The 22,929-nt window shown below is 36.2% G+C and overlaps 1 protein-coding gene across 10 annotated transcripts in view; it reads right to left on the bottom strand.

The window, feature by feature from the left end:
* The window catches only part of BCAS3 (BCAS3 microtubule associated cell migration factor), a 727,466-nt gene that overhangs the window by 431,663 nt on the left and 272,874 nt on the right, over positions 1–22,929 (bottom strand). For all 10 annotated transcript variants that reach the window (XM_055257582.2, XM_055257584.2, XM_055257583.2 and 7 more), the window contains exon 14: positions 9,658–9,791. In XM_055257582.2, coding sequence (XP_055113557.1) covers positions 9,658–9,791 — 134 coding nt within the window. The remainder of the gene's footprint in view (positions 1–9,657; positions 9,792–22,929) is intronic.

The raw sequence follows: 22,929 nt of genomic DNA, 5'->3' as shown, positions 1-22,929 counted from the left end.
TGTCTTGGCCAAAAGTAGAGGTCCTAATATTGACTCTTTATTTGGCATTTACTGTGCCAAGTGCTTTGCTAAGCATTTTACATATAGTATTTCTGTTATTTCCTCAATAAACTCTGAAATCAGTATTGGCCCCATTTTACAGAAGAGTAACTTGAAGATTAGAGAAAGTATTTAGCCTGTCCTTAGTTATATAATTACTAATCAGCATCCAAGTATATAGGGGAGCAGGGAAAATAGGAATGAGGAGTGACTGCTAATGGATAAGTGGTTTAAGGATTACAAAAATGTGCTGAAATTAGATACTAGTGATGATATGCAAACTCTAAAAACACAACAAAAACCACTGAATTGCACTTCTAAAAATGAATTTTATAGTATGTAAATTATATCTCAATAAAAATGATGTTTTTGCAGAAAAACTGAAGAATTACATGACTATAGATAGGGTAATGCACAGGGTTGCTAGATTTACAAAAATAAATACAGAAAGTCTAGTTAAATTTGAGTATTAGTATAAGCATAACTAGGAAATATTTGGAACATGTTCACACTAAAAACAACTATTCGCATTTATCTAAAATGACCATCAAATAGTTATCAGTTAATAATACTGAATAACTAGATGATTTTCCCCTTGATGATTGAAGATACTAACCATATTATTTCACAGTATTATTCTAGAATGGTAAAATTAACACTTTTCTGATTTTGTTTCAAAAGCAAGTTTGCCATTTGCCAAAATTAGCATGCTAAGTACAAAAATGACTTGAGTCTGTTTGAGAAAGTATGTTAACAAAATATGTGTAAGGTTTATACTTGCTGTTGAAAACAAGGACTATTTTTCTTACTACATATGTGCTGTATGAGGAAAATTACTGTCAGATGCAAAGGATATCCCAAGTCATAGACCACAAAACAACTTAATTCAATATAATTAGATCCACATACTGAATTTTTTTCCTTGCCTGATTAAAGTACCATCAGAGTTCTTAGAAGAATCCAGAAAAACATGCTTTTGTCTTACTCAAAGAGGGCCAAATAGATCATGTGACATATAGATTTCACGACTGGTGTTAAATTTTATACATCAGTTCAAAATAATTTTCTGTAGTACCTTATAAAATTAATTTTGTGGTCACTGAGGTCCTGGTATTTGGGGTTTAGAAATTCCCAGTCTCCCATACAGAGTGTGTTCTAGAGCATAATCATTTAAATAATTTCTATTTGATTTTCCTACCTGTTAAGTAGGAACATCATTGGCATTAGCAAACATTTGCACTACAATATGCAAGGCTCCATTCTATGCATGAGAGATGCCAAGAAGCTTATGCAAAATTTCTATTTCCATATTGAACTTATAGATAAATTAAATGGCAAATAACTTTAATACAAAGAGGTATCAAAAATAGGTATTAAGTGCTTAAAATATCCAAATTCTAAAAGGTCAGAGATGAGGTAGAGCATCTCAGTGACTAGAACAGATGAGATGGGATTTGAAAAAGAGGTAAGAAATAAAATGTGCCCAGCAGCACAGTGAAATAGTAACTCCAGATAAAATGCTCATCAAATTTAAAACTTCCATACAAAAGAGACAAAAACAAATGATAATTAAACTTAAGGGTAAGCAAGTTAGTTGTGCCAGAAAGTAAGGACAAGCTCAAAGAGTGGTGAAGATATGTCAAAAGGACACAGATACCAAGTTATTGGGCTCCCACTGGCCAAATGTGGGACATTTTGTCACTATAATAAGTAATTATTGAACAAATATAATCCATTGAATAAAATAGGAATCTATGAGACCAAAATGATAGGTAAATAAAGGAGTGAATTGAAAGTTCAATGCAGAATGGCATATTTACATAGTTTTAAATTACTGCCCCAAAAACCTTGTAAATTTTTATAAGTACAAAAGAATAACTACATAGTGAGGAAGACCAGCAGACAGCATCTCAGTCATGTGATTAAACTGATCATCATCAATAACAAATCAAAATCAAAATCATGTACCACCTGATAGGCTAAGATTACCTAGATGATGGTGATGGATGCACAACAGTGTGAATTAATACCATTGAACTGTATGCTTTAAAATGGTAAAAATGGTGGAATTTTTTTTGCATTTCACCACAATTTTCTAAAATGAAAAGATTCCCAAACTATTTTAAAATTCATATGAAACCAAAAAAGAGCCCAAATAACCAACGGATTCCTAAGCAAAAAGAACAAAGCTGTAGGCATCATGTTACCTGACTTCAAACTATTCTACAGGACTGTGGTAAGCAAAACAGCATGGTACTGATACAAAAACAGACACACAGACCAATGGAACAGACTAGAGAGCCCGGAAATAAGGCCACATACCTACAACCATCTGATCTTCAACAAAGCTGACAAAAACAAGCAATGGGGAAAGGACTCCCTATTCAATAAACGGTTCTCAGATAACTGGCTAGCCAAATGCAGAAGGTTGAAACTCAATCCCTTCCTTACATCATATAAAAAATCAACTCCGGTGGCTCACACCTGTAATCCCAGCACTTTGGGAGACCGAGGTGGGTGGATTGCCTAAGGTCAGGAATTTGAGACAAGCCTGGCCAACATAGTGAAAAAATACAAAAATTAGCCGGACGTGGTGGCAGGTGCCTCTAAGCCCAGCTACTTGGGAGGCTGAGGCAGGAGAATCGCCTGAACTTGGGAGGCAGAGGTTGCTGTGAGCAGAGATCGTGCCATTGCACTCCAGCCTGGGTGACAAAAGCGAGACTTCGTCTCAAAAAAAAAAAAAAAAAAAAACTCAAGATGAATTAAAGACTCAAATATAAAACTCAAAACTATAAAAAAACTCTGGAAGACAACCTAGGCAATACCATTCTGGACACAGGAACTGGCAAAGATTTCATGACAAAGGCACCAAAAGCAATCACAACAAAAGCAAAAATTGATAAATGGGCTCCAATCAAACTAAAGAGCTTCTGCACAGCAAAAGAAACCATCAACATAGTAAACAGACAATCTATAGAATGAGAGAAAATATCTGCAAACTATGCATCTCACAGAAGTCTAGCATCCAGCATCTTTTCTTGTAAATTTGTAGTTCTTACAAGAAAATAGCCAGTGTAAGTCCTTTTTCCAAGCATTACCAAGAACCGTTAAGGATTTTAATATTCACCAAATAATGACAAATGACATCCCTATGTTTCTGGACTTTCTCTGGGACTTGTTTCTACTGGTGGAAGTTCCAAGAAAGAGCGAAGTGAACTTGGAGCAGGTGGTGCATCCTTCCATTGCAGAACTCTGCTCGCAGCCTGAGGAACACTTTACACTGAAGGAGTGTGGAGATGAATAAGGCCCAGTTCCGACGTCTGGGATTTCGACTCTCCAGGCAAGAGGACAGGAAAAAGATGTTTGGCTTCTATGGAGTAATTCACTGTCCAGAGCATCTCAGCACCTGGCTGCTGCTGAGGAAAGAGGAGGATGTGTGTGTGTGTGTGTATGTGTGTGTGCATGCACGCCCATGTGTGTGTATCTGGAGGTACTTAAATATTACATTTCAGGGCTTAGTCCTTCCGTACTTTGAATTTGATATGTAGTTATGAATAAATACGGAAACGTAAAAACAAAAAAAAAAAAAGAAAGAAAATAAACAAACAACCCCATTAAATAGTGGGCAAAGGACATGAACAGACACTTTTCAAAAGAATGTCATTACAGAAATGCAAATCAAAACTAGGATAAACCATCTCACACCAGCCAGAATGGCTATTATTAAAAAGTCAAAAAATAACAGATGCTCGTGAGGTTGTGGAGAAAAGGGAACGCTTATACACTGTTAGAGTGTAAGTTAGTTCCATTACTGGGGAAAGCAGTGTGGCAATTCCTCAAAGAGCTAAAAACGGAACTGCCATTCAACCCAGCACAATCCCATTCCTGAGTAAATATACAACAGGATATCAATCATTCTACCATAAAGATACATGCATGCATATGTTCACTGCAGTACTATTCCTAATAGCAAAGACATGGAATCAACCTAAATGCCTATCAATGACAGACTGGATAAAGAAAATATGGTACATAGACACCATGGAATATTATGCAATCATAAAAAACAATGAGATCATGTCTTTGCAGGAACATGGATGGAGCTGGAGGCCATTATCCTTAGCAAACTGATACAGGAATAGAAAACCAAATACTGCATGCTCTCTCTTATAAGTGGAAGCTAAATGATGAGAACACATGGACACATAGAGGGAACAACAGACACTTGGGGCCTCCTCGAGGGTGGAAGATGGGAGGAGGGAGAGGATCAGAAAAAAAAAACTATTGAGTACTAGGCCTAGTACCTGAATGGCAAAATAATCTGTATAACAATCCCCCATGACACAAATATACCTATATAATAAACCTGCATATGTACCCCTGAACTTAAAATGAAAGTTTAGGCCAGGCATGGTGACTCACGCCTGTAATCCCAGCACTTTGGGAGACCAAGACAGGTGGATCACCTGAGGTCAGGAGTTCGAGGCCAGCCTGACCAACATGGTGAAACCTCGTCTCTACTAAAAACACAAAAATTATCTGGGCATGCTGTTGGGCACCTGTAACCCCAGCTACTTGGGAGGCTGAGACAGGAGAATCACTTGAAACCAGGAGGCAGAGGCTGCAGTGAGCCGAGATCGAGACATTGCACTCCAGCCTGGGCAACAGAGCAAGACTGTCACAAAAGAAAAAACAAAAAGTTTAAAAATAATTTTTAAAAAATTAAAAAGATAAGACTCCCAGTTTAGCCTGAGAATAACAGAGATAAAGAAAAATGTGCAAACCCATTTCTTGTCTTTAGTCTTTTCTAAACTGTAGCAACAAGAACACAAAAAGCAGGAAAAAATATACAATAAGGGATAAAAATTCAAGATTTTTACATTTTAATTAAAGCTCATGAATTAATTCAAATAGAACTTGGACTATGAAAATGCCAAGACCCGGCCAGGCGCAGTGGCTCACGCCTGTAATCCCAACACTTTGGGAGGCTGAGGTGGGTGCATCACCTGAGGTCAGGAATTCAAGACCAGCCTGGCCAACATGGTGAAACCCTGTCTCTACTAAAAATACAAAAATTAGCCAGGTGTGGTGGTGGGTGCCTATAGTCCCAGCTACTCAGGGGTGCTAAGGCAGAAGAACTGCTTGAACCCGGGGGGACAGAGGCTGCAGTGAGCCGAGATTATGCCATTGCACTCCAGCCTGAGCGACAGAGTGAGACTCCATCTCCAAAAAAAAAAAGAAAGAAAAGAAAATGCCAGGACCCTGTCAATCAATAAATTGGATTTTCCCCTAGATATTAATTAGAAATAAATGTACACAGCTTTTAAGAACTATTGATCTTTAAATGTTAGAACTCAAATTAGAAAAGTTAAATAAAATCATTTTTTTTATTCCTCAGATTTCCAGTGCTAGGGTAATAATTGAAAAATATATAATACCACTGCACTGTTAAGAACAATTTCATCTACATAAATATGTATGGGGATCTTAAGAATGCACAACAGATTGACAAGCAAAGCAGCTCTGGGTGCAGAGGTTAATGGGTCAGGTAACTTTGATGTTTTTGTTCCATGTATTTCAAGATTGTCTAAAATTTACCTCCAAAATGTTACTATGTATTACTTATATCATGAAAAAAATGCAAGAAATAGGGCAAAACAATGAAGTCAAACAAAATAAAAGATACTATTCAAAAAGCAAAGAATATAGCTATCACTACTATAGTTGCATAAGATTTTAGAATTCCTAGACAATATAATAAGAGAAAAATAAAAACAAAAAAGATAATAATTTTCAGAAAATGTATTCCACTTAGAAATTCCAAGAAAATTTACTGAAAAACTACTTAATCTTACAAGAGAATCTAGCAAAGCAGGCATACACAAATTCAATATAAAATTATCAATAGCTTTGCCATACCACAGCAATGACAAACTTTAAAATGTTACAATTCCTAGCTGCAAAACTTCCACAACATAAAGATGTCAGTTCTAATTGTATTAAAATGTAATTTCAATGCAATTTAAATAAAAATCTCCACAGGATTCACTATGTAACGCAATAAAGTCACTTTAAAACACAACAGCTGGGAAAGCTTTTGAAAACGAACAATAAATCGAGTCATAAAGCTAAAGTAAGTAAAAAAGTTGGTGAAGGGTGTAGTTTTTGCTTCCTATTAGAGAAATTTCCAAACATACACAAAAATATAGAGAATGTCAACATGACCCACCTACGTGGACATCATTCAACTTCAACAATTAACGCTCTGCAAATCTGTTGACTCTATCTCATTGTTTTGCTAGAATATTTTAAAGCACATTAGAGATATCCTATCTGATCACCTGTAAATCATTCAAAATATATGCCTAATAAATAATGACTTTAAAAAAATCAGTTACAAGGCAATATGCAGTGGCTTATGTCAATACTGTGGAAGACCGAGTTGGTAACCCAGGAGTTCAAGACTAGCCTGGGCAACACGGCAAGACTCTGTCTCTACGAAACAGATACACAATTACATACACAGCAAATTAGTTATACTTGATAAATGTCATATAACACCTCGTTCGTGGTCAATTTTCTCCAACTATCTCAAAAATGTCTCTTTATACTTTATTTAGATCAGGGTCCAAAGTTTTCACAATGCATTTACTCAATGTGAATTTTAAGTCTCTTATAATCAACATAACCATCCCTCTATTTTCTTCTGTCACTTATTTGTCCTATTATCTAACTAACCCTCCCCTCCCCTACTGCTAGATCATTTCAATGCAAATTCCAGACATCTATAAATACTTTTGCATCACTAAAAAATAAGGACTTTAATTCTTGAATACCTAAAAATATTATCCATATAATATCTAATAATAATAAATAATATCCAGTAAGTCAAATGTAAAAATCTCACAACTTGTCTGAAAAATGTCTTTTTATATTTGGTTTGTGTGAAAGAGGATTTAAATGAGGTCCACGCTGTGTACTTAGATGATACTCTCCAAAGTCTCCTTCAAATTTTAACAATTCACCTTTCCCCCACCACGCATCAACTTTTATTTTCCAGTTACAATTATCTGCTAAAGAAATCAAGTCATATTTGTAATGTAGAACTTCCCGTATTTTAGAGTTGGCTAGTTGCATTTTCATGGTGTTGTTTAACTTATCCCTCTATTTCTGTATTTCCTCAAAAGTGCTAACTATATCTAGAAGCTGATTTGTTAGTTTAGTGCAAAAGTAACTATAGTTAACAATAATTTATTGTATATTTCAAAATAATTAGAAGAGTGGATTTAGAATGCTCCCAAAACAAAGACACAATAAATGTTTGAAGTGATGGATACCCCAATTAGTCTGACAAGATCATTACACATTGTATGCCTGTATCAAAATATCACATGTACCCCATAAATATGTACAACTATTATGTACCCATAAAAATTAAGAATAGGCCAGGGTGGTGACTCACACCTGCAATTCCAGCACTTTGGGAGGCTGAGGCAGGAGGATCACTTGAGCTCAGGAGGCTGAGACTGGCCTGGGCAACACAGTGAGACAACATAGTGTCATCTCTACAAAAAAAGAAAACAAATTGAAAAAATTGCCAGGTGTGGTGGCATGCACCTGTAGTCCCAGCTACTTAGGGCCAGGAGGTCAAGGCTGTACTCAGCCACTGCACTCCAGCCTAGACAACAGAGCAAGACCCTGTCCTCAAAATACTACTGCTACTAATAATAGTAATTGTATAAGAAACCTTAAAAATAATTTTTAAAATTTTACTTAAGCTAGTTTTATGTTAGAAGATTTCAGTGAGGCTGGGTGCGGTGGCTCACGCCTGTAATCCCAGCACTTTGGGAGGCCAAGGCAGGTGGATCATGAGGTCAGGAGTTCAAGACCAGCCTGGCCAACATGGTGAAACCCTTTCTCTGATAAAAATACAAAAATTAGCCGGGCATGGTGGCATACACCTGTAATCCCAGCTACTCGGGATGCTGAGGTAGGAGAATTGCTTGAACCCAGGAGGTGGAGGTTGCAGTGAGCCTCTCGGCTCATACCACTGCACTCCAGTCTGGGCAACAGAACAAGACTCCATCTTGAGGGAAAAAAAGAAAAAGAATATTTCAATGAAAAAACCTTCCCTCATTAACTACTTGATTGTCTTATTAAATTGATAACAAGAAAAGTGGTGTAAACACTGTATATTTTTGGTTTATCAGTTTTCAGAGTGAGTCAGTAAACAAGCAACCTAGAGTAATGCCTAATACTTTTTCAAACATATTCTTATAAACTATTAGCGTTTAAGTTCTCTAAATTTAAGACGTTTCAATCCATTATAGTCATTTATTTTGGTGGGAATTCAAGAGAAACATCACTTTGGACTGCTGGAAAATGATAGGCTAGTCAATAAATAGAGTCAAATGGCTATCTCGTAGAATAACATATATACAGTGTTATACTGGCAAGTTCATATAGGGTATGAAACAAAAGGCATTTGAGATTTTAAGCTATTAAGACAATATACAGTATCTACCATGTGATATTAAGAATATTAAATATATGTGGGTCGGGCACGGTGGCTCATGCCTATAATCCCAGCACTTTGGGAGGCCGAGGTGGGTGGATCATGAGGCCAGGAGTTTGAGATCAGCCTGGTCAAGAGATCAGCCTGGCCAATATGGTGAAACACCGTCTCTACTAAAAATGCAAAAATTAGCCAGGCATGGTGGTGGGTGCCTGTAATCCCAGCTGGTCGGGAGGCTGAGGCAGGAAAACTGCTTGAACCCGGGAGGCGGAGGTTGCAGTGAGCCAATGATTGGGGCGCCATTGCACTCCAGCCTGGGCAACAGAGGGAGACTCCAACTCAAAAAAAATAATAAAAATAAATAAAAATTAAAAATTAAAAAAGAATATTAAATATATGTAAAGCACTCAGCATGGTACCTGATACAAGTGCTCAGTAAATGATGCATATGAACATATGTGTACCCATGCATGTGTACGTGATTATCTGCTGGTAAGTGTTTAAAATCTAGCTCTCCGAGGAAAAAAAATAGCCCTGATTTGTAGTGTTTGCAAATTTTTGTGATCAAATAGTCCCAACATGGGTGATTTCACGCAATCAAAATAGTATCACTAAATACTGTGCCAAGGAGGGATGTGTATAACTGGTTCTCATTAGCCTCCACTGTATTCATATATCCATATTCATCATGAAACTATTTTTGTATATATGAATATGTCCATGTTTATATGTATATGTGTGTGTATGTATGTACATACATATTTACGTACACAGAATCCAAATGCCTAGTAAAAGGTCTGGAGAGACAGCAAATGAATGATAGGAGTTTTCCCTGGGGCAAGAAATGGTCTCAGGATGAAAAGCAGGATAAACAGCACTACTGTTTTATCAAAATTCGCTTAAACAAAAGAATGTTCATCTAGTGCTTATGTATTTACTGGGTCAAAACGGAATTTTTCCCTAATTATCCAACCCATTCTATCACAGAGAGCAATATATTCTCACAAACATCAACACTAAGCTGCAATGTGATATAAATGACCAGCTAGAGTAGATGTCATATTATACTAAGAAATCGCCTTCTGAAAAATTACACAGCTTACTTTGGCTTCAGTTTCCCCCCTGTGAAGAGTATACAGATGGTGGACAGCACACTGTGATGAGGACCAAGGATGAGTCAGAATCTGGAAGACATGAAAGTCATGGCCAAGGGTGTCTGTTGTGACTAGAAGCATTCCTGGAAGACAAAAAACAAAGGGTAAAAATAAAAATGATTATGTATGTGGATGAAATATTCTAAAAAGCTATTCACAATATTTAAAATATTACCAAAGGGAAAAAAATTACCAAGGCTATAAGAAACTTTACAAAAGAAAAAAATAAAACAAAACATCTTTTTCATGTGAATACCAAGCTTAATGACACATCAGTATATTAGCAAGGTATAAACCCTAGATGTACAAGTATTATGGCATTCCTGTAAAACTAGCAGACAGAAGTTTGATATTACTGAATTTACAGAATTCATAATTTTATTTTATTTTTTTCCTGAAGCAGAATCTCACTCTGTTGCCCAGGCTGGGGTGCAGGCGCCCGATCACAGCTCACTGCAGCCTCAAATTCCTGGGCTCAAGAGATCCTCCTGCCTCAGCCTCCCAAGTAGCTGGGACTACAAGCACATGCCACCATGCTTGGCTAATTTTCTTTTATTTTTGTAGAGACAGGGTCTCACCATGTTGCCCAGGCTGGTCTCGAACTCTGGGCCTCAAGCAGTCCTTCTGTTGTGGCCTCTCAAAGCTCTGAGATTACAGGCATGAGCCACCGTGCCCAGCCACAATCATTTTTCAAAACAAAGAATGTGAGAATGACATACCCCCATGGAACTCCCACTTTTGCAATTTCTTCAAACTTTAATTCTATGCTCCAATTTATCTACTGATCCAAATACTACTTCCTGTACTTAATTCACCATGATATTTATTGAAAATGCCAATAGAGCCAATTACAGGGAAAGTTCTTAATTTTGATGAGATGTCATAGCTAAGAATTCTCTGCCTAACCCAAGGTCACAAAGATCTTCTGTTTCCTTGTAAAAGTTTCATAATTTTATGTTTTACATTTAGGCCTATCATCATTTTAGTATTTATATAAGGTGTGAGGACCTTATACAACAGGTTATATGGTGAGGATCCTATACAAAACATGGATAAGGTTAACTTATTTGCATAAGATGTCCAATTGTTCCAGAAAGACTTCTTGAAGACACTGTTCTCTCTCCATTGAAGTAACATTGTCAACTTGCCAAGGATCAATTGGCTGTATTTGTGTAGGCCTATATTTTTTTGAGATGGAGTCTCGCTGTCTCCCAGGCTGGAGTGCAGTGGCGCGATCTCTGCCCACTGCAAACTCCACCTCCTGGGTTCACGCCATTCTTCTGCCTCAGCTTCCCAAGTAGCTGGGACTACAGGCGCCCGCCACCATGCCCGGCTGATTTTTTGTATTTTTAGTAGAGACCGAGTTTCACCGTGTTAGCCAGGATGGTCTCAGTCTCCTGACCTCATGATCCGCCAGACTCGGCCTCCCAAAGTGCTGGGATTACAGGCATGAGCCACCATGCCTGGCATTTTTTTATTATTTATTTATTATTATTATTATTATTTTTTGAGACAGTCTCACTCTGTCATCCAGCCTGGAGTGCAGTAGTGCATTCTCGGCTCACTGCAATCTCCACTTCCTGGGTTCAACTGATTCTCATGCCTCAACCTCCCAAGTAGCTGGGACTACAGGTGTGTGCCACCATGCCTGGCTAATTTTTGTATTTTTAGTAGAGAGGGAGTTTTGACATGTTGGCCAGGCTGGTCTCAAACTCCTGGTTTCAAGAGATCCACCCACCTCAGCCTCTCAAACTGCTAGGATTACAGGCGTGAACTACCATGCCAGGCCAAGGCCTATTTTTTGAAGTTCTATTCTATTAATTCAATTTCTGTGTCTACATTCACTAATACCACACTCTTGGTTACTGTAACTTCACAGAAAATCTTGAAATCAGGTAAAATGAGCCTTTTCCTGCCTTTCTTAACATTATTTTAGCCATTCTTGTTTAGGATTTTGAGGGAACTATAAATTAATTTGGGGACAACTGATATCCTAATATTGTGTCTTCTGATCTATTAACACAGCATATTTCTTGATTTAGGTCTATTTTGACTTCTTTCTCTTTTTGTTTGACACACAGATTCTGAAAATATTGTCTTTTAGAGTTATTATAAATGGTAATATTTTTTAAAATTCAGTGATCAATTTTTGCTTGCTAGTGCGTAGAGATAAAATTGATGATTTTTTATCTTGACAATGTATGTTTTCTGCAAGTTCTAGGGGTTTTTTTATACAGTACAAGAATTTTCTTTGATGACAATTACGTAGTTTAGGAACAACCACAGTTTCATTTCTTCCCTTCTGACCTACATGCCTTTTCTTCAATTTTCTCGACTTACTGAACTTGCTGAGGCAAGCAGAAATAGTGAGGAGAGATTTCTGTGTTGTAGGAGGAAAGCATTCAATCTTTAAGAATGACATTAAGTATAGGTTTTTTGTAAAAGTCCTTTGTAAAATATGCTGAGAGTTTTTTATAATGAAAGAAAATTGAATTTTTCAAGTGCTTTTCTGCATCTGTTGAAATGATTACGTGGCTTCTCTTTTTAAATCTATTAATATAGCGAATTCTAACAATAATTGATTATCAAATGTTGAACATGCCTTGCATTCTTGGGATAAGCCTCATTTGGTCAAAATTCTTTATTATAAGCAGCTAGATTCAATTTTCTAATATTTTCTTGAATATTTTCATATCTGTGTCCCTGAGAAATACTGGTTTGTAGTTTTCTTTTCTAATAATGTGCTTGGATGATTTTGATATTTAGGATAATCCAAGCCTCAAAGAATCAAATGGGAATGCTCCTTACACTGTTATTTTCTGGAAAAAAAAATATGTAGGATTGCTATTATTTCTTTGTTAAATGTTTAATGGAATTTTCAAGTAAAAATATTTGGGCCTATTTTTGAAGATTTTCAACTACCATTAAATATTTTGTTAATTTTTTTAATTTAAAACACATTTTATGAGGCCAGCATCGTCCTGACACCAAAGCCTGGCAGAGACATAACCAAAAAGGAGAATTTCAGACCAATATCCTTGATGAACATTGATGCAAAAATCCTCAATAAAATACTGGCAAACCGAATCCAGCAGCACATCAAAAAGCTTATACACCATGATCAAGTGGGCTTCATCCCTGGGATGCAAGGCTGGTTCAACATACGCAAATCAATAAATGTAATCCAGCATATAAACAGAACCAAAGACAAAAACCACACGATTATCTCAATAGATGCAGAAAAGGCCTTTGACAAAATTCAACAACCCTTCATGCTAAAAACTCTCAATAAATTAGGTATTGATGGGACATATCTCAAAATAATAAGAGCTATCTATGACAAACCCACAGCCAATATCATGCTGAATGGGCAAAAACTGGAAGCATTCCCTTTGAAAACTGGCACAAGACAGGGATGCCCTCTCTCACCACTCCTATTCAACATAGTGCTGGAAGTTCTGTCCAGGGCAATCAGGCAGGAGAAGGAAATAAAGGGTATTCAATTAGGAAAAGAGGAAGTCAAATTGTCCCTGCTTGCAGATGACATGATTGTATATCTAGAAAACCCCATTGTCTCAGCCCAAAATCTCCTCAAGCTGATTAGCAACTTCAGCAAAGTCTCAGGATACAAAATCAATGTACAAAAATCACATGCATTCTTGTACACCAATCACAGACAAACAGAGAGCCAAATCATGAGTGAACTCCCATTCACAATTGCTTCAAGGAGAATAAAATACCTAGGAATCCAACTTACAAGGGATGTGAAGGACCTCTTCAAGGAGAACTACAAACCACTGCTCAATGAAATAAAAAAGGACACAAACAAATGGAAGAACATTCCATGCTCATGGGTTGGAAGAATCAATATCGTGAAAATGGCCATACTGCCCAAGGTAATTTATAGATTCAATGCCATCCCCATCAAGTTACCAATGACTTTCTTCACAGAATTGGAAAAAACTACTTTAAACTTCATATGGAACCAAAAAAGAGCCCACATCACCAGGTCAATCCTAAGCCAAAAGAACAAAGCTGGAGGCATCACGCTACCTGACTTCAAACTATACTACAAGGCTACAGTAACCAAAACAGCATGGTACTGGTACCACAACAGAGACATAGATCAATGGAACAGAACAGAGCCCTCAGAAATAATGCCGCATATCTACAACTATCTGATCTTTGACAAACCTGACAAAAACAAGAAATGGGGAAAGGATTCTCTATTTAATAAATGGTGCTGGGAAAACTGGCTAGCCATATGTAGAAAGCTGAAACTGGATCCCTTCCTTACACCTTATACAAAAATTAATTCAAGATGGATTAAAGACTTACATGTTAGACCTAAAACCATAAAAACCCTAGAAGAAAGCCTAGGCAATACCATTCAGGACATAGGCGTGGGCAAGGACTTCATGTCTAAAACACCAAAACCAATGGCAACAAAAGCCAAAATTGACAAATGGGATCTAATTAAACTAAAGAGCTTCTGCACAGCAAAAGAAACTACCAGCAGAGTGAACAGGCAACCTACAGAATGGGAGAAAATTTTTGCAACCTACTCATCTGACAAAGGGCTAATATCCAGAATCTACAATGAACTCAAACAAATTTACAAGAAAAAAACAAACAACCCCATCAAAAAGTGAGCAAAGGATATGAACAGACACTTCTTAAAAGAAGACATTTATGCAGCCAAAAGACACATGAAAAAATGCTCATCATCACTGGCCATCAGAGAAATGCAAATCAAAACCACAATGAGATACCATCTCACACCAGTTAGAATGGCCATCATTAAAAAGTCAGGAAACAACAGGTGCTGGAGAGGATGTGGAGAAATAGGAACACTTTTACACTGTTGGTGGGACTGTAAACTAGTTCAACCATTGTGGAAGTCAGTGTGGCGATTCCTCAGGGATCTAGAACTAGAAATACCATTTGACCCAGCCATCCCATTACTGGGTATATACCCAAAGGACTATAAATCATGCTGCTATAAAGACACATGCACACGTATGTTTATTGCGGCACTATTCACAAAAGCAAAGACTTGGAACCAACCCAAATGTCCAACAAGGATAGACTGGATTAAGAAAATGTGGCACATATACACCATGGAATACTATGCAGCCATAAAAAATGATGAGTTCATGTCCTTTGTAGGGACATGGATGAAACTGGAAACCATCATTCTCAGTAAACTATCGCAAGGACAAAAAACCAAACACCGCATGTTCTCACTCATAGGTGGGAATTGAACAATGAGAAGGAAGGGGAACATCACACTCCGGGGACTGTTGTGGGTTGGGGGGAGGGGGGAGGGACAGCATTAGGAGATATACCTAATACTAAATGATGAGTTAATGGGTGCAGCAAACCAACATGGCACATGGATACGTATGTAACAAACCTGCACATTGTGTACATGTACCCTAAAACCTAAAGTATAATAATAAAATAAATAAATAAATAAAATAAAATTTCTTCTCTGATGAATTACTTTCTGTAATTCAAGGAATTCACCCTTTTAATATCTGTAGAGACATTAATGATATCCACTTTTTCATTCACGATATTGGTAATCTGTGTCTTCTCTGTTTTTTTTCTTCACCAGTCTGGTAAGGTCTTTTTAAGGTTAACCTATTTGGTTTCATAACTTTCTGTTTTTCTCGCTTCAATTTCACTGATTTCTGTTACATATTTATTATTTCCTTTATTCTCCTTGTTTTGGGTTCATTTGCTCTTCCTTTTTTTTTGAGTTTCTTACGGGAGCAGCTTAGATTATTGTTTCAGGAACTTTCTTCTTTTCTGGAGTAAGCACATATAGGTATAAATGTCCCTCTAAGCCTGCTTAGCTAAATGTAACAGATTTTGATATGCTGCAATTTCATTTATATTCAGTTTTAAATGTTTCCTAGTTGCTTCCTCTTTTGCTCGTGGGTTATTTAAAGGCATATTGTTTTCTTACCAAATATTTGGATATTTTCCAGATAGCTTTCAGATATTATTGCCAGTATAATTTCATTATGACAAGAAGTTACTTCTCTTACATTTGTTAAAGTTTGTTTTATGGCTTGAAATATGATCCTTGTTCCATATACACTTGAACACCTAGAATATATTCTAGAAAGGTATATAATTGGTAGTGATGTTTGCATCTTCAATTTCCTTACTGACTGACTGCTTTCTGTTCCATTACTGAGTAGGAGTTACAGTCTCCAAGTATAATTGCGGACATGTGTAGTTTTCCTAAGTTATATCAGCTTCCTAAATTTTAGAGTAAGGTTCATACACACATTTAGGATTGTATGAAGTCTTGGTCAATTAACCCTTTTAACATGATTTAACCCTGGTTATTTTCCTTGCTCTGAAGTCTAGTTTTTTTGGATATTAATTTTGCCACTCCAACTTTGTTTTGCTTGGTACTTGCATGGTATATATTTTCCACTCTTCTACTCTATATCTATCAATAGAGGCTTCTTTTAGATAACAGTTGGGTGCTCTCACACTTGCTCACTCTCTTTCAATCAAATCACTGCCTTTTAATTGGTATTTGTAGTTTATTCATATTTAGTACTTACTGGTAGGGCTAGACTTAGGTCTACCAATTTATTATTATTTTAGCTTGTCTTGTTTCTGTTTTTTATTTCTCTTTTCATGTTTTATTGCTGTTTTGGGACTATTTATTTGTAATCAATTTTTATGAAATGCTAATTTCAACATTTTATTCAGTTTTGTTTATTTCTCTTCTCATGGTTTCTTGCTGTTTTGAGACTACTTATTTTTAACAATATTTATTGTTGAATGTTAAAAATACATAATTTATCTATGGACTTTTGAGCTATATCTCTTTATATTAAAATTTTACTGGTTGTTCCAGAGATTATAATACACATATCTAACTTTATGTGCCAGTTCAGTTGTATTTTGTCCAGGTTTCATAATTGTTTTCTACAGGAAGGATGGTTTGTACGTTTACCTTGCTATTCCCAGAAGTAGAATCACATTAGTATAAGCATTTAAACTAATGTTTTGTTGAACAAAAAGGCATGAAAGAATATTAAGCATCTGTGGGAAGACAAGATAAGTCATTTCAGTGAAAAGATGAAGTAAATCTGAGTTTGCTATTTCTCTGGCAAACATAAGGTACAGCTCTAGTCACTATATTAAAATATCCTACTAGATGCCACTGTCCTGGCTATTTCCAAGAGAATACATTTTAGAAAATGAAAGGTACCATTTATTATAAATAATTTAATAAATTATTAAACCTACAACAATATATATAACCTTACCTCTCATTATATATCTAGCTATGATCACGAGGTTATTGACATAGTTTATATTCTTTACTCACTGTTATTCAAACAATAAATTTGTTTTGTTTTGTTTCGTTTTTGTTTGGAGATGGAGTCTTGCTCTGTCACCCAGGCTGGAGTGCAGTGGCACAATCTCGGCTCACTGCAACCTCTGCCTCCCCGGTTCAAGCAACTCTCCTGCCGCAGCCTCCCGAGTAGTTGGGACTACAGGCGCCCGCTGCCACGCCTGGCTAATTTTTTGTATTTTGGTAGAGACGGGGTTTCAACCATGTTGCCCAGGCTGGTCTCCAACTCCTGAGCTCAGACAATCCACCCAACTCGGCCTCCCAAACCGCTGGCATTACAGGCGTGAGCCACCGCACCCGGCCTCAAACAATGAGTTTCTAAGTTTAGGCATGAATGCTTTGTTGTCCATTTGTAGACAGTGTTTTGCCACTCCTCCTACTTTTTTGCTGAGTTACAGTAAGTTTAAATGATCATAAATCCACTACTATCTTCTGATTCCACCTCTCTGTAACAAATTTTCTGCACTTGACAAACAATTCAATAGAAACATCATTCTGACAGGAAATAAGATGAATTTGCATTTGTAACATATATTCCTCACCTATTATAAACTTCATTAAATTTCATTTTAAATCATACCGTTTTATGTAGAATGAGCATTCAAATAAAGGTCCTCATTTGCCAAATCAAGACTATTATTGTTTTACATATGAATGAAAATCACCAATGAACACTTTCCTATACGTTCCTAGCTTTTCAAACTGACATTCGTCTCTGTTTAGTTATGATTATGTAAAACAAATTCAAATTTTCAGGAAAGTGTCCACTAAAAAATTATGCCTATTATCTTCTGTGTATCCTATCTCAAACACTTTTTTTCCACCCCTCCATGCAAATGTGGCTTCTACAATTCACCAGTAAGTTTACTTTTTTCACAAAATTTGTAAAATAACATAAAAAATTTAAAGAGCAGAAAGGAGAAAAAGAAATAGTATAGGACTACATAGTCACGTGCTTTCTTTTCATTTACAATTTCCTCTTTTGCACACATTCTGCCAAGGAAATAGCAAGCTTTTTCTTCTTCTAGAAAACAAGTTTAAATGCACATATACATAAAAGGAAAAACTTGTAGAGAGTAGACTGTGGCTTGAGAACTATTTATGCTGCATCAGAAGACTAAACCAGACTCTGGCCTGGCCATAAACTAAACCCACGCCCCAAATGAGGTGCCAAGCCACAAAAAGCATTTGCGTCATCTGGGAACACAAGGAAAAAGAAGGACTTCTAATTATAGGGCCTGGAAGCGGAAGCCTAGAGTGATTAGCTGTTTAGGCACTTCTGTATGTTTATCTGGAAGCTTCCTCTCCCTCACTCTTAGCCTCAAGTTTGATAGATGAGCATTAGCGTTAGAGGGTGGGGATTGAAGCTGCTGAGGGTACACAACGTTCTCCAAAATCTGAGGTAGCTGGAGACTGAACATTAAGGCTTTTGCGGCCTCACACGAACATAAGTCTTTTCAACTGGGCGTCAGCTGGTTAACCCAAAAAGCAAAATTAAAGAGTAGCAAAATTTCACCAGGCATATGCTATAAAATCTTCGAAACATGAGTATGTTTGCCTTTTTTGCCATATCCTATTTATAACACCTATCTAATTGTATGGTTCTTTATCATATACACACATGTGAACTAGAAGACAAACTACCAGCTACTCACACTCTTTTCCATAAAGAGACATAAACACGATTATGCTGAATCAAATAGAAATCTTTACAGGAATTCAGATTATATCATTCATAAGAGAATTTTATACTTTGGCATTAATGCTTGTTCATGTAATACTTTTCAATTAACACCTGTATAGATACAAACTTACAAATTACTTATTTAGAAAAGTTAATAGCCAAATTTGTAAACACAAAAGCAAAGAAACAGAATCCCAGTACTGAGAGAAAGCGTTAACCTCCTCAGCTTACACAAATCCATAATATCATAGCTTATTAAAGTCGGATTAATAAAACTTTCAAGCTGGATATGAATACTGGAAAACAATGGTCCCAAAGTCTCCATATGGGCAGCATAAATTTCTTAAGTAGCTTATAGCAGCATATTTTTTAAGCTACTTACAAACACTAATAATCATACTCATCAATGTATTCTTCCACTTTAGTAGCCTAAAATATAGTATATCGTTATCAAATTTGCTACATAACACTCTGTTAAAGGCACTGAAGTAAACACTACCAAAGCAGATGATTTAGCTGATCCCTTACAAAAGTTGCATATATCCATAACCAACATAAATTAGAAGAAATCGGTGATATTGCCCTTATTTGTTTCATGTGGAAAAGTCTATATAAAGTGAATAACTGATTTTCTAGCTCACTTTATTTTTTAACTTGTTATATTCGTCCTCCTGCATTTTTAGCAGTTCGAAGTGTCTTAACATCATTATTTAAATATTTAATTTTCTTTCTCTTTGAATTGTAAAATTTTCAGGCTTATGAAGACATCTCTGGTCATTTCCAGTGAGTTTTCATATTAAGCATTCTAATGTTCATTATTTTTAACAGATTTCTTTACCAAACAGATATTTAAGAATGCGGTGTATGCCTATGTACATGTGTTCTCATTTTTTCAGGTAGTTGACAATATTTGTCCATTGCCAGAATACTTTTTAAAACTTTAACCTTTATTAATACATAATTTATATACAATAGATTCATTTTAGATGTACAATATGATGAATCTGACAAATACATATACCTATGTAACTACTACCATAGTCAAGAGAGAGAGCATTCAAAAAAAGTTCCCTCGTGTTCACTTGCAAACCATCCTCTCCCCAGCCACCTGGCCCCAAGTAACCACTCATCAGCTTTCTATTATGCGGGATTAATACTGCATGTTTTAGAATTTAATGAAATGTAATCACACAATATTTTCTCAGTCTATCTGCTACAAGTAACAGTATGTCATTCATTGATTTATATTGCTGACTAGTGTTCCATTTTAAATACATACCACAATTTATATATCTATTCCGTAGCTGTTTCTAGTTTTTTGTTTTTGTTTTGTTTTGCTTTCTTTTTTTTTTTTTTTTTGAGATGGAGTCTTGCTCTGTCACCCAGGCTGGAGTGCAGTGGCACCATCTCAGCTCACTGCAACCTCTGTCTCCAGGTTCAAGTGATTCTCCTGTCTCAGCCTCCTGAGTAGCTGGGATTACAGGGGTTTGCCACCACACTTGGCTAATTTTTTTTGTATTTTTAGTAGAGACAGGGTTTCACCATGTTGACGAGGCTGGTCTCAAACTCCTGGCCTCAAGTAATCTACCCACCATGGCCTCCCAAATTGCTGGAATTATAGGCGTGAGCCACCGCAGCTGGTCTGTTTCTAGTTTTTTTAGTATTGTGACTCAAACAGCTATGAACATTCAAACACTAGTCTTCATGTGGACATGTTTTTCTTTTTCTTGGGTGAATATTTAGGAGTGAAATTGCAGGGTCGCATATTAAATATTTATAAGAAACTGCCAAACTATTTTCCAACGTGGTTGTATAATTTTACATTCCCACAAGCTCCATAACTTCACCAACATTTGATACTGTCAGTCTTTTTAATAATTTCAATTGGTATTCTCACAGTTTTAATTTGCCAATATTCCTTGGTGATCAGTGATGTTGATCAGTTTTTTGTGTGCTTACTGGCTTTTAAATATTTTCTTTTGTGACATCATTGTTTAAAATCTTTTCCTCATTTTAAATTGTATGTTTTCAATATCTATCTATCTATCTATCTATCTATCTATCTATCTATCTATCTATCATCTATCAGAAATTTTCTCCAAGTCTGTGGCATGGCTTTTCACTATTCAACATTTTCCCAAGAGATTTCCAATTCTGATAGAGATTTTGTGGTTTGGGTGTTTATCTAAGAAATCTTTTTCTATCCCAAGGTTAAAGGATATAACCTTATGTTTTCTTTTTAAAGTTTCATAGTTTTAGTGTTTATGCTAAGCCTATTATCCATTTAGAGTTAATTTTATGTATGATGTTAGTAAAGATTTATTTTTCTACCAAAAGTTATCCCAGTTGTTCTAGCACAATTTGTTGAAAAAACTATACTTCACCTATTTAATTACCTGCCACTTTTGTCAAAAATCAAATGACTGTTCTGGACATTATTCCATTCACTCATCTATGTCTATACTTACTCCCTAAAAATCCTTTCTTGGTGAGCTTTAGATTAATTCAGAAATTTAGGTAGTTTAAATCTTTAAAATATACTCATCTTTTTCAAGATTGATTTGGCTATTTTAGGTCTTTTGAAATTCCATACAAATTTTGGCTGGGTGCCGTGGCTCACGCTTGTAACCCCAGCACTTTGGGAGGCCAAGGCTGGCGGATCACGAGGTCAGGAGATCGAGACCATCCTGGCCAACATGGTGGAATCCCACCTCTACAGAGATTGCAGTGAGCCGAGATTGTGCCACTGCACTCCAGCTCCATCTCAAAAAAAAAAAAAAGAGTGAGAAATATAATTGAAAAAGTCTAAGGATAAAAGAGTGTTAGCTTCTGGTGTATATTATGTCCCAACACAAAGTTTAGTACTCAAGATCTATACATAACTACATGGTAGTATCAGACTGTAATCAGCCTCAAGGAAAAATTACAGATACAGATACAGTCAACTAATGCTAAATTCATGTCACAGACAATAATTGCTGGAAGTGCATAATAAAGTACACCTTGAATGGAGGTTAGTAGGAATTTGGTAGACAGAAGAGATAGTAAAGCGAAATAATTATGAACAGCATAAGACAGGAAGCAGAAATAAAGAAGAGGATTCCCTGGAGACCAATCTGTATCAAGCAGATTCTTTATGTGTTAGGACTACAAAATAATTTGAAGGGTAAATTTGGAAATGTAGGAATTTCTAAATGTAGGAAGGGCATTCCATGTATTTCAGAGATGTGCAAAACAGATCTTTCAAACTCTATGGATGTTGCTTAGAGAGGTACATATATAAATAAAATTCAACAAGCCGTATACTTAAAATTGGTGAAACTTATATTACATAAGTTACAATTCAATAAAAATGAAGACAGACAAAAACAAAAATAAATGTGAGGACAAGATAAACTTGTTGGCTTTATATGGAGTGAATGGAGAGAGGGAAAATACAAGACGTTAAACAGACCAGTTAGAAAGTTAAAACACTTGAGCAGCCACCCCACCCCCATGGAAGAAAAAAGAAGAGAGAAAAACTCAAAACACAGCATTCAGAGAAGCATACAAAAAAAAAAAAACAACAACAGATATATGGTGAGGGGTAAAAAAAAGAAGTCAGTGACCCTCAGAAATAATGCCGCATATCTACAACCATCTGATCTTTGACAAACCTGACAAAAACAAGAAATGGGGAAAGGATTCCCTATTTAATAAATGGTGCTGGGAAAACTGGCTAGCCATATGTAGAAAGCTGAAACTGGATCCCTTCCTTACACCTTATACAAAAATTAATTCACGATGGATTAAAGACTTACATGTTAGACCTAAAACCATAAAAACCCTACAAGAAAACCTAGGCAATACCATTCAGGACATAGGCATGGGCAAGGACTTCATGTCTAAAACACCAAAACCAATGGCAACAAAAGCCAAAATTGACAAATGGGATCTAATTAAACTAAAGAGCTTCTGCACAGCAAAAGAAATTACCATCAGAGTGAACAGGCAACCTACAGAATGGGAGAAATTTTTTGCAATCTGCTCATCTGACAAAGGGCTAATATCCAGAATCTACAATGAACTCAAACAAATTTACAAGAAAAAAACAAACAACCCCATCAAAAAGTGGGCAAAGGACATGAACAGACACTTCTCAAAAGAA

Source organism: Symphalangus syndactylus, chromosome 20 (assembly GCF_028878055.3).
Source record: "Symphalangus syndactylus isolate Jambi chromosome 20, NHGRI_mSymSyn1-v2.1_pri, whole genome shotgun sequence".
Taxonomy (NCBI): Eukaryota; Metazoa; Chordata; class Mammalia; order Primates; family Hylobatidae; genus Symphalangus; species Symphalangus syndactylus.
This window is presented reverse-complemented; position numbering and strand designations above follow the sequence as displayed.